This window comes from Salvelinus namaycush, unplaced genomic scaffold (genome assembly GCF_016432855.1).
Source record: "Salvelinus namaycush isolate Seneca unplaced genomic scaffold, SaNama_1.0 Scaffold117, whole genome shotgun sequence".
NCBI classification, from domain to species: domain Eukaryota; kingdom Metazoa; phylum Chordata; class Actinopteri; order Salmoniformes; family Salmonidae; genus Salvelinus; species Salvelinus namaycush.
The window spans coordinates 325,229-337,020 of NW_024057864.1; the positions used below are offsets into that span (position 1 = coordinate 325,229).

General features: G+C 43.0%; 1 protein-coding gene across 2 annotated transcripts; it reads right to left on the reverse strand.

Moving 5' to 3' along the window:
- Window positions 1–732: 732 nt before the first annotated feature.
- LOC120035962 (zinc finger protein 239-like) lies at window positions 733–11,792 on the reverse strand. Of its 2 annotated transcripts, none has more exons than XM_038982449.1 (3): window positions 11,557–11,792; window positions 2,617–3,016; window positions 733–2,413 (listed from the first exon to the last, which is right to left on the reverse strand). In XM_038982449.1, the coding sequence occupies exons 2-3, from the start codon at window positions 3,008–3,010 to the stop codon at window positions 1,638–1,640; spliced, it is 1,170 nt and encodes a 389-aa protein (XP_038838377.1). In that variant the 5' UTR covers window positions 3,011–3,016; window positions 11,557–11,792; the 3' UTR covers window positions 733–1,637. The 2 variants fall into 2 exon arrangements, with proteins under 2 accessions (XP_038838377.1, XP_038838376.1); XM_038982448.1 differs by having other exon boundaries at window positions 2,617–3,019.

Genomic DNA, 11,792 nt, shown 5'->3' on the forward strand with positions numbered 1-11,792 from the left:
AATACCCCATAATGACAAAGAAAACCTGATAATTTAATTTTTTGTTGTTGTTGCAAATGTATACAAATAAAGTTTAAAAAATGACATATTTACATAACTATTCAGACCCTTTAATCAGTACTTTTTTTGAAGCACTTTTGGCAGCGATTACAGCCTTGAGTTTTCTTGGGTGTAACGCCAACTTGTATTTGGAGAGTGTCCCCCATTCTTCTCTGCAGATCCTCTCAAGCTCTGTCAGGTTGGCTGGGGAGCGTCACTGCACAGCTATTTTCAGGTCTCTCCAGAGATGTTAGATCGGGTTCAAGTCCGGTCTCTGGCTGGGCCACTCAAGGACATTCAGAGACTTGTCCCGAAGCCACTTCTGCGTCGTCTTGGCTGTGTGCTTAGGGTCATTGTCCTGTTGGAAGGTGAACCATCGCCCCAGTCTGAGGTCCGGAGCAGGTTTTTATCAAGGATCTCTCTGTACCTTGCTCCGTTCATGTTTCCCTCGATCCTGACTAGTCTCCCAGTCCCTGCTGCTGAAAAACATCCCCACAGCATGATGCTTGTTTCTCATGGTCTAAGAGTCCTTTAGGTGCCTTTTGGCAAACTCTAAGCGGGCTGTCATGTGCCTTTTACTGAGGAGTGGCTTCCATCTGGACACTCTACCATAAAGGCCTGATTGGTGGAGTAGTGCAGAGATGGTTGTCCTTCTAGAAGGTTCTCCCATCTCCACAGAGGAACTGTGGAGCTCTGTCAGAGTGACCATCGTGTTCTTGGTCACCGCCCTGACCAAGGTCCTTCTCCCCCGGAGTCTGAATACTTTCCAAATAGACTGTAGATACCCCAGCAGACACACCACTGAGTTTCTTCACTGTACCAAAACCGTGAAGAATGGGGATCCAAAATCCTGTAGCTAAATGGGGATCCTAATAAACTAAACTCACTGTAATGTCTCTCTCTCCAGTGTGTGTTCGCTGATGCATCTTCAACTGTGAGTATCAGTCAGGTAATCCACTCGAGCAAAACTCTTCCCTCATTGATCACAGCCCTCTCCCCTGTGTGTTAGCATGTGTCTAGTCAGTTGTGTAATGCCTGACGGAAAACTGTTTCCACATATAGCACAGAGGTATGGTTTCTCTCCTGAGATTTCAAAAAAGCCTTATGTTGGTGTAACTCTATCCACACAGAGCATTGGAAAGGCTTCTCTCCAGTGTGTGTGTTAGCTTGTGTAAAGTCAGTGGGCGGAGTGGATCATGCTAAGCCGCGCGCCCCCCCCCCCTCTATGGCCCGTGACGTAAAACAGGCGAAAGCGTTGGAGGAGCGCCCTTCTGAAATGTAACAGTAATCTGCATCGCTCGGTCATGTTGTCAACAAGCCACCACGGTGCATCAGAAACATACATATCTTCTCCATAAAACATCAAATGAGTTTTCATTGAGAAGGCAGATAAGATGATTTTATCAAAAGCAATCACTTCTTGCTTTTGAAAAAAAAAAAGAATCACAGTCATTACTTCACGAGCTTAAATCTATGTCACTTTTGTTTTGAGCCGACTTTGCCATGGGCTTTCCTGGTTCCAAAACGAACGCAATCCACCTTTCACCAGATGCAAACACTTGGCACCGAGGCAACCCAGACGAGATGATCGAATCCCCTCATTGATCAAAGCTTCTATAAGATTTCTCTCCCGTGTGTGTTCTCTTGTGCCTTGTCAGTTGTACCGTTTGACGGAAACCCTTTCCACATACAGTACAGACATATGGTTTCTCTCCTGTGTGAATTCTCTGGTGTATAGTCAGTGTTCCTAAGGTAGTGAAACTCTTCCCACATTGATCACAGACATATGGTTTCTCTCCTGTATGTGTTCTTTTGTGTTCAGTCAGGGAACCAGCTTCAGCAAAACTCTTCTCACATTGATCACAATTATATGGTTTCTCTCCTGTGTGTGTTCGCTTGTGTATAGTCAGTTGTCCGGACTGACGGAAACTCTTCTCACATACAGCACAGACATAAGGTTTCTCTCCTGTGTGAATTCTCTGGTGTATAGTCAGTGCTCCTAAGGTAGTGAAACTCTTCCCACATTGATCACAGACATAAGATTTCCTTCCTGTGTGTGTTCGCTTGTGTTCAGTCCTGGAATCAGCTCGAGCAAAACTCTTCCCACATTGATCACAGTGATAAGATTTCTCTCCAGTGTGTATTACCTTGTGTTTAGTCAGTTGCCCTGGCTGACGAAAACTCTTCCCACATTGATCACAGCCATATGGTTTCTCTCCTGTGTGTATTCTCTGGTGTCTCTTTAGGTCTCCTAAATGTGGGAAACTTTTATCACATACATCACAGCTATAAGGTCGCTGGATCACTTTCAACCCTGGAGTCTTCCCAGATGATAAGACCCTCCCACTGAGCGAGCGACCGTTAGGGTTGTCCCCTGTGAAACAAAGACATGAAGTTAAGGTTCCTCACATGTACCAAAGTATGTTACAATGAACTAGTGTTGAAGTATCTTCCCCATCCAACACAGATGAGCTGCTATACAACACTGAATAGTTACGTTCAGGAAATATGGCTCAATAAATAAATATTTACCAATCAATGAACTGTTACAGAAGCAGATTGTAGTCTAATACACACCATTGTTCCTACATGATGACATCGAATCTGAATCTCCCTCTTCATCATTGTCCTCCACGTTCCATTCTTCATCGCAGTCTGTAGCATCATCATCATCATCATCATCATCAGACTGGCTGGGACTCATGGGTGCCACACTAGATTCTTCCTGTATCTTTCTGATGTCATCTTTCAGTCGGAGTAACCAAGACATTCCCTGCTCCTCCGATTTCACAGAATCTGCATTTTCCCACATTTCCTCCATGATTTTACGTCGCAATGAGCGATGGTTCTTTCCTTTAACTTGGGAGCCATCTATTCCACAGCGTTCACACAGGTATCGTAAATGATCCTCCGTTAGAGGGTGTAAACTCTGTTCAATTTCTTCCAGCAATGCTTCCTTCTCTCCACTCATGTTGTCCTGCTGGTGGGAACAATGACAATGCAGTCAATGGCAAGACAGCAGGAAGTCCATACACTTTAGATGACCTGTAGAAGAAGAAGACAGCAGGAAGTCCATACACTTTAGATGACCTGTAGAAGAAGAAGACAGCAGGAAGTCCATACACTTTAGATGACCTGTAGAAGAAGATAGCAGGAAGTCCATACACTTTAGATGACCTGTAGAAGAAGATAGCAGGAAGTCCATACACTTTAGATGACCTGTAGAAGAAGATAGCAGGAAGTCCATACACTTTAGTTGATAAATGGCTCCTACAGGTTGTCATCTATCAACAGGTATGGAAGTATTCCAAGTTCGTTGTGGTCGGTCTTTTTAGAAGAGGACAAACGGCAGATGTTTCCGCGGCTATTGTCCCATTTCCATTGATTTCGACGTGAGTGATTAATATGCGCGCTATTTATTACAGTAGAACAAACTAATCCATTTCAGTCTGGAGTGACGGCTTGGTAAATATTGGTGCGTGAGCAGTTTTTAAAAAGGTAGTATTTTAGCAAAATACAAGTAATCTGAACAAGTGTGATGTGTGTGTGTGTATGACGTGTGTGTGTCGTGTGTGTGTGTGTGTGTGTGTGTGTGTGTGTGTGTGTATGACGTGTGTGTGTCGTGTGTGTGTGTGTGTGTGTAGAGAGGAATGTCTTGGTCTTCAACAAAATCACAACTAATTTCAGCATATTGATGAATTTGGACATTTAAAAACCTCTGATTAATGATTCATTAACGAGACGTGGTCTATAGCGTTGGGGATACGGCCCAATGACTGTAGACCACCTGCTAACACTTAGCCTGTTGTTTTATGGCACAATCATACATTTTATTTTGCGTGCCGGGCCTGACATGAACGCTGGGCCCGTAAAAAACGTGTCAGTCAGGCCAGTGGATCTCATCAGTCACTCGCACAACAGGGCCAGTAACTTCTCCGCGCATTTTTGCATTCCAGTTCAACATTTTCCTGCTCTGACGCAGTCTACCATTGAAGTCTACACACGTAAATGTCATGCTATTTGTAGTTGAGCAATATGATTGGCTGTTCATTCAAGCACCACCATAATCCCACGAGTCACAACTTCTGGAGCAGAGTACACGAGTTGATGCCTCCACACAGCACACGCCAGCTGTCTTCTGGAGCTCCACATTGATCTGGTACTGGTACTCCCTGTATATAGCTCCACATTGATCTGGTACTGGTACTCCCTGTATATAGCTCCACATTGATCTGGTACTCCCTGTATATAGCTCCACATTGATCTGGTACTTCCTGTATATAGCTCCACATTGATCTGTTACTTCCTGTATATAGCTCCACATTGATCTGTTACTTCCTGTATATAGCTCCACATTGATATGGTACTCCCTGTATATAGCTCCACATTGATCTGGTACTCCCTGTATATAGCTCCACATTGATCTGGTTCTCCCTGTATATAGCTCCACATTGATCTGGTACTCCCTGTATATAGCTCCACATTGATCTGGTACTCCCTGTATATAGCTCCACATTGATCTGGTACTCCCTGTATATAGCTCCACATTGATCTGGTACTCCCTGTATGTAGCTGCTCATTGGTCTGGTACTGGTACTCCCTGTATATAGCTTCACATTGATCTGGTACTCCCTGTATATAGCTCCACATCGATCTGGTACTCCCTGTATATAGCTCCACATAGATCTGATACTGGTACTCCCTGTATATAGCTTCACATTGATCTGGTACTCCCTGTATATAGCTCCACATCAATCTGATACTGGTACTCCCTGTATATAGCTCCACATTGATCTGGTACTCCTTGTATATAGCTCCACATCGATACTGGTACTCCCTGTATATAGCTCCACATCGATCTGATACTGGTACTCCCTGTATATAGCTCCACATTGATCTGGTACTCCCTGTATATAGCTCCACATCAATCTGGTACTGGTACTCCCTGTATATAGCTGCACATTGATCTGGTACTCCCTGTATATAGCTCCACATCGATCTGATACAGGTATTCCCTGTATATAGCTCCACATTGATGTGGTACTCCCTGTATATAGCTCCACATTGATCTGGTACTCCCTGTATATAGCTCCACATTGATCTGGTTCTCCCTGTATATAGCTCCACATTGATCTGGTACTCCCTGTATATAGCTCCACATTGATCTGGTACTCCCTGTATATAGCTCCACATTGATCTGGTACTCCCTGTATGTAGCTGCTCATTGGTCTGGTACTGGTACTCCCTGTATATAGCTCCACATTGATCTGGTACTCCCTGTATATAGCTCCACATCGATCTGGTACTCCCTGTATATAGCTCCACATAGATCTGATACTGGTACTCCCTGTATATAGCTTCACATTGATCTGGTACTCCCTGTATATAGCTCCACATCAATCTGATACTGGTACTCCCTGTATATAGCTCCACATTGATCTGGTACTCCTTGTATATAGCTCCACATCGATACTGGTACTCCCTGTATATAGCTCCACATCGATCTGATACTGGTACTCCCTGTATATAGCTCCACATTGATCTGGTACTCCCTGTATATAGCTCCACATCAATCTGGTACTGGTACTCCCTGTATATAGCTGCACATTGATCTGGTACTCCCTGTATATAGCTCCACATCGATCTGATACAGGTATTCCCTGTATATAGCTCCACATTGATCTGGTACTCCCTGTATATAGCTCCACATTGATCTAGTACTCCCTGTATATAGCTCCACATAGATCTGATACTGGTACTCCCTGTATATAGCTTCACATTGATCTGGTACTCCCTGTATATAGCTCCACATCAATCTGATACTGGTACTCCCTGTATATAGCTCCACATTGATCTGGTACTCCTTGTATATAGCTCCACATTGATCTGGTACTCCCTGTATATAGCTCCACATTGATCTGGTACTCCCTGTATATAGCTCCACATCAATCTGGTACTGGTACTCCCTGTATATAGCTGCACATTGATCTGGTACTCCCTGTATATAGCTCCACATCGATCTGATACAGGTATTCCCTGTATATAGCTCCACATTGATCTGGTACTCCCTGTATATAGCTCCACATTGATCTGGTACTCCCTGTATATAGCTCCACATCGATCTGGTACTCCCTGTATATAGCGCAATTCTTGTGTATTGTATTTTATTCCTCATGTTACCATTTTATTTTTAAAGTAAAGTCTACACCAGTTGTAATTGCCACATGTGACAAATGAAATGTGTTTTGATTGTTCAATTCATACCTACATTGCTCTACTCTTACAGAAATCCTTTAAAGGCCCATGCAGAATAAAAATGTTCCTGTGTTTTATCTCATATCATACAACAGTTGATGAAATTAACACTGTAAAACGTGTGAAAAAAATGTGATCAGTGTTATTCCCTGATAGTTGCAAGTTGAAAATATAATCTGGCTTTAAAATGTACCAGAGGCCAACAAAATACGATTTGTTTTCACAAAACAAGCTCTAATTTACCCACCAAAATGATATTGATGATATTTAGTGAAATCGTGCAAATGAGTTTGTCTTGCTTAACATTAGCGTCTTGGGGCTATCAGTCTCCTGATCTAAAGAAGGGAACTCAGATCTCGACTAATGACGTCATTTCAACATGGCCGCAACCAAATCAATTACAAAACTCTATTTTTGCAGCTATTCAGAACGTAGTTTAAAGGCGACATGCAAATTGAACTGTATGGTTGATTTGAGCTAATCGTCTTTTTAAAACAGGTCATTATCAGACTAACGTTCACCGACAAAGTTGGGCGGGAACTTTTGGGGGTAATAGTCGGTCCCAGCCCCATTAGCCAGGATTAGGCGGTCGACAAGTGTGGCTAATTGATGAAGGCGGTATATTCTGAGCTAAACTGAACAAGACGCACCTCCAACAACACATAACAGCTCACATAATTCTGCCCAAAAACAATGACATTTTCTGTCACCCAAGTGGCATATGGGCTATTTAAGTGAGCGCTGAAGTCACCCCATGATAAGCAGTGCCCATTTTTGTTACACAGTACCAGTCAAAAGTTTAAAAACACCTACTCATGCAAGGGTTTTTCTTTATTTTGACTATTGATTTGTTTAACACTTTTCTGGTTACTACATGATTCCATATGTGTTATTTCATAGTTTTGATGACTTCACCATTATTCTATAATGTAGAAAATAGTCAAAATAAAGAAAAACCCTGGAATGGGTAGGTGTGTCTAAACTTTTGACTGATACTGTATGTAGATAGATTTTCTTATTTTCTTTAAAACAACAATACAAATGGCTGCACACATCAGAGGGTCAGAGGGTGTTCTGGTCAGAGGGTGTTCTGGTCAGAGGGTGTTCTGGTCAGAGGGTGTTCTGGTCAGTGGGTGCTCGTGCCCCCACTCGCCCAGAGACATCGGCAAGGTCCCGCCCAGGCCCAAAGGGATTTTTCAAGGGCGGGACTTGGTACGCCCAGGCGGGCATGGATGTGAGCACACCCATAACTACCAGGACCAGCAGACACACCTCTCACAGCATGAATCTACCAGGACCAGCAGTCACACCGCTCACAGCATGAATCTACCAGGACCAGCAGTCACACCGCTCACAGCATGAATCTACCAGGACCAGCAGACACACCTCTCACAGCATGAATCTACCAGGACCAGCAGACACACCGCTCACAGCATGAATCTACCAGGACCAGAAGACACCGGTCACAGCATGAATCTACCAGGACCAGCAGACACACCGCTCACAGCATGAATCTACCAGGACCAGCAGACACACCACTCACAGCATGAATCTACCAGGACCAGCAGACACCGCTCACAGCATGAATCTACCAGGACCAGCAGACACACCACTCACAGCATGAATCTACCAGGACCAGCAGACACCACTCACAGCATGAATCTACCAGGACCAGAAGACACCGCTCACAGCATGAATCTACCAGGACCAGCAGACACACCACTCACAGCATGAATCTACCAGGACCAGCAGACACCACTCACAGCATGAATCTACCAGGACCAGCAGACACCACTCACAGCATGAATCTACCAGGACCAGAAGACACCACTCACAGCATGAATCTATCAGGACCAGCAGTCACACCGCTCACAGCATGAATCTACCAGGACCAGCAGTCACACCACTCACAGCATGAATATACCAGGTCCAGCAGACACACCGCTCACAACATGAAACAAAAACAGAAAACAGAAATAGCTAAATGTAAAACATACAATAATCCCATTCCTACCCTAACCCCGATTGGAGGACCTCCATAATCCCATCCTTACCCTCACCCCTGATTGGAGGACCTCAATAATCCCACCCTCACACCCGATTGGAGGACCTCCATAATCCCAGCCTTACCCTCACCCCTGATTGGAGGACCTCAATAATCCCACCCCCACCCCTGATTGGAGGACATCCATAATACCATCCTTACCCTCTCCCCTGATTGGAGGATCTCAATAGCCCCACCCTCACATCCGATTGGAGGACCTCAAACATTTATACTGTACACTTGCGTATATAATTTTTCCAACACTCATTAATTCCACCCTTCAGACAGCATCAGATCAACCCATCTTTCCCAGTAAATCATCATTCTACCATTTCCTCTCGCAATATATCCTTCCATTCTCCCATGGTGTCTTACTAGGGACTTGAACCCCGCCATCTGCAATATTTCTGACCAAACGTCCCCAAAATAAACATTTAACCCAAGAGCACAATGATATTTCCTGTTGACTGACAGTGGTCCTTCAAGTCTCCCAGCAACACAGTGAGCAGGTCCAACCACACCCTGATATTATTCCTGAACCTGACTCCAGAAACTACACACCTACTGGACAGTAGGGCTGGGCGATATATCACATTAAATTTTATTTATTCTAATGTATGTTTTTGCGAAAGATTACAAATGCCTGTATTGCAGAATCAAGTTTATGTCCTCTTGTTCTCATCCTGTCTTTTTGATCCTTCTCTGCTGTGTGCACTTTCCCCATTTACATCAGATATCTGTATATAATGACGAAATGCTCACGTCTCCTCCCTAACAACAGGAGTTGTTGTCCCAAAGTGAAGACAGGCGACAAGCTTAGGTTCAAAATAAGCAAATAGAAACACATTGGGCTTATTTTGGTCGAGAGTGAAACCTCTCTCTTGGCCTCTTTCTCCCAAGTCCCTACCACTCACAACAACAAAGATGAGAGATCACTTCTTCGTCGCTGACAAAGCAGTTTCAACTCGCTGTTTGGTCCAACACTCGGTCATATGGACACTGAAACACATGGAGACATTATGTTACTGTGATAGAGGAGAAGTTGACCTCTCTAACCCTGTTTATGTTACAACTCCTCACATTTCAAGCAGATCAGACACTACTAAAACAGATGCAAAAATGCTCATTTTGTCGCGAGCGCTTTACAGTACCACGTACCGCTAGCAGCATTTCAGTCAAATAAAGACTGTTATACTGGCTGTTTAGTCTGTGTTTTATGAAAGTGCAATAAGAATAAAACAATTATATAAGGAATTGGCAAATCGTTCTCATTCTGAGAGATAAGGTAGGCCACTTGATTTCAACATGTGAACAAAGTGGACAGGCTAGCATGCTGTTCAAACAGCTGGAGACAGGCAGAAAGGCTGTGTTCATAACAATTCAACTGTTCTGCCTTGTTAGCTAGCAAATAGATTCAAAACTTGAAATATAAATATGAGCTGGCTACTCACTACTAGCATGTGGGCTTTGTGCTGGAGAGATTGTTTATGAGACCAGTGTTAATGTTCTATAATGCCTGCTACATTATTAGTGAATGTGCATTATGCATGGTTCAGGCTAAAGTTGTAACAAAAAGGGTATTTGTATAGACAGACCTGAAAGGCAGATCAGTGATAGCAGAAAAAACACACAAAAAAACAGGTACAACTATTTTGATTAAATTATTAGTGGGTCTTATGGTTGTGGAAGGCATATATTCAGCCTTGGTATAATTTCACTTGCTCGGGATTGATTAGATGATTGCTGACCGTTTTTAAATGCAGTGTATTTTACCTTGAACATTATACAACAAAGCTTATTTGGAGAATAACATTTCAAAATATCAAGATAAATCGTAAATCGCCAATAAATTTGAACATAAACGGAGATATGAGTATTGAGGCATATCACCCAACCCTAAAGGACAGTACCAAAGAGACATGCTATTGAGCCATATCACCCAGCCCTAAAGGACAGTACCAAAGAGACACGCTATTGAGGCATATCACCCAGCCCTAAAGGACAGTACCAAAGAGACACGCCATTGAGCCATATCACCCAGCCCTAAAGGACAGTACCAAAGAGACACGCTATTGAGCCATACTGCCCAGCCCTAAAGGACAGTACCAAAGAGACACGCTATTGAGCCATATCACCCAGCCCTAAAGGACAACACCAAAGAGACACGCTATTGATTCTGTGTCCGCATGGCAGACTCTGCACCGGTCTGTCTGTTCAAAACCCCATATATACACTGAGAATTATTTCTGGAGAGAATTTTACATCATAACTTATATTTAAAAGAACGAAATGATGCATCTATTGTTGTTTTGTATAATAGCTCAAACCCGTTGCCATGGTATTGGGACATCGAAGATCTGTTTTATGCGGCTTAGTTGTGAAACTGACACATTTTAAGATTTATAATGAGTCATTTATGATTCTTACTGGTGGCAGACAAACTAATTAATTATTTTCGCAAAATATTTAGCTGGTCCGTGCTTCTCCAGGGTGCTGTTAGAGAGATGCACCGCTATGGCGTTCCATCAACGTTCCGTCAAAAAATAATCTACATAATCTATGACAATGTCGTGAAAGACACTTTTTACATCATGCATGCACGCATCTCCGATCAAATAGCCTAAACAAAACTGAGGCAATAAAAAAAGCTATTCAGTGTGAATGACATTTTAACAAATACTACATCCTAAAAATCAGGCTACCCACACCTGCTGTCCAGGAGTTTCACCCTGCGGGCTAAATCATGATAATCAGTGATTACAAGTTTATATTCCTTAATGGTTTTTGACGAACTGATCATAGCAAAAAAAATACAATAGTTGAGCATTTCCTGCTGTGTAAATAGATTCACTCATTGCAAATAGGCTCACTGATAAAAATTGTGTAGCTGATATTCAGAGCTTAAACAGCCAAAATGATTAGTCACAGGAATCAGGACTAATAACACAATGGAAATGTATGTTTTACAAACGGTACCACGCAGACATTGACTACACTATTCTAGTTTTGCGGAGGGCGGCTTTTTTGTTGGTGTCTCGTCTAGGGCGGCAGAATGGCCAGGACCGGGCCTACACTGCCGTGTTTGTTCACGAACCACTAAACTGGAATTATTGACGATATCGTCATATCCAGACTGTCAACATTCGTCGTTCTTAAGTGCACAAAAATATTAATCCACCTACAGCTGTTGTTGAACAGAAGCTAGCTATTTAACTCACCAAATTCCTTGTAGAAAAGCCAGCTAGCTAGCAAGCTAACGTAGCTAGCAAGTCCCTGTCCTCCTTTTTTTCCACGTGGAAAATGAAGTAGCTAGCTAGCTTTATCTCGTCAGTTTGGGCTAATGATCCTTTATGACTTTCAAACAAAGTTGTCCTGTGGCTGTTGCATTTTGGAGATTGAAAATAGGATATATTTATAGTAGGCTACAAGCACGAACGTTTCAGCTACTCTCTTG

Coding starts and splice junctions, on each gene's coding strand:
- LOC120035962 (XM_038982449.1), bottom strand. CDS start 3,010: ATGAGTGGAGAGAAGGAAGCATTGCTGGAAGAAATTGAACAGAGTTTA. Junction 2,414..2,616: donor GTCATCATGTAGGAACAATG/GTGTGTATTAGA, acceptor TTTGTTTCACAG/GGGACAACCCTAACGGTCGC.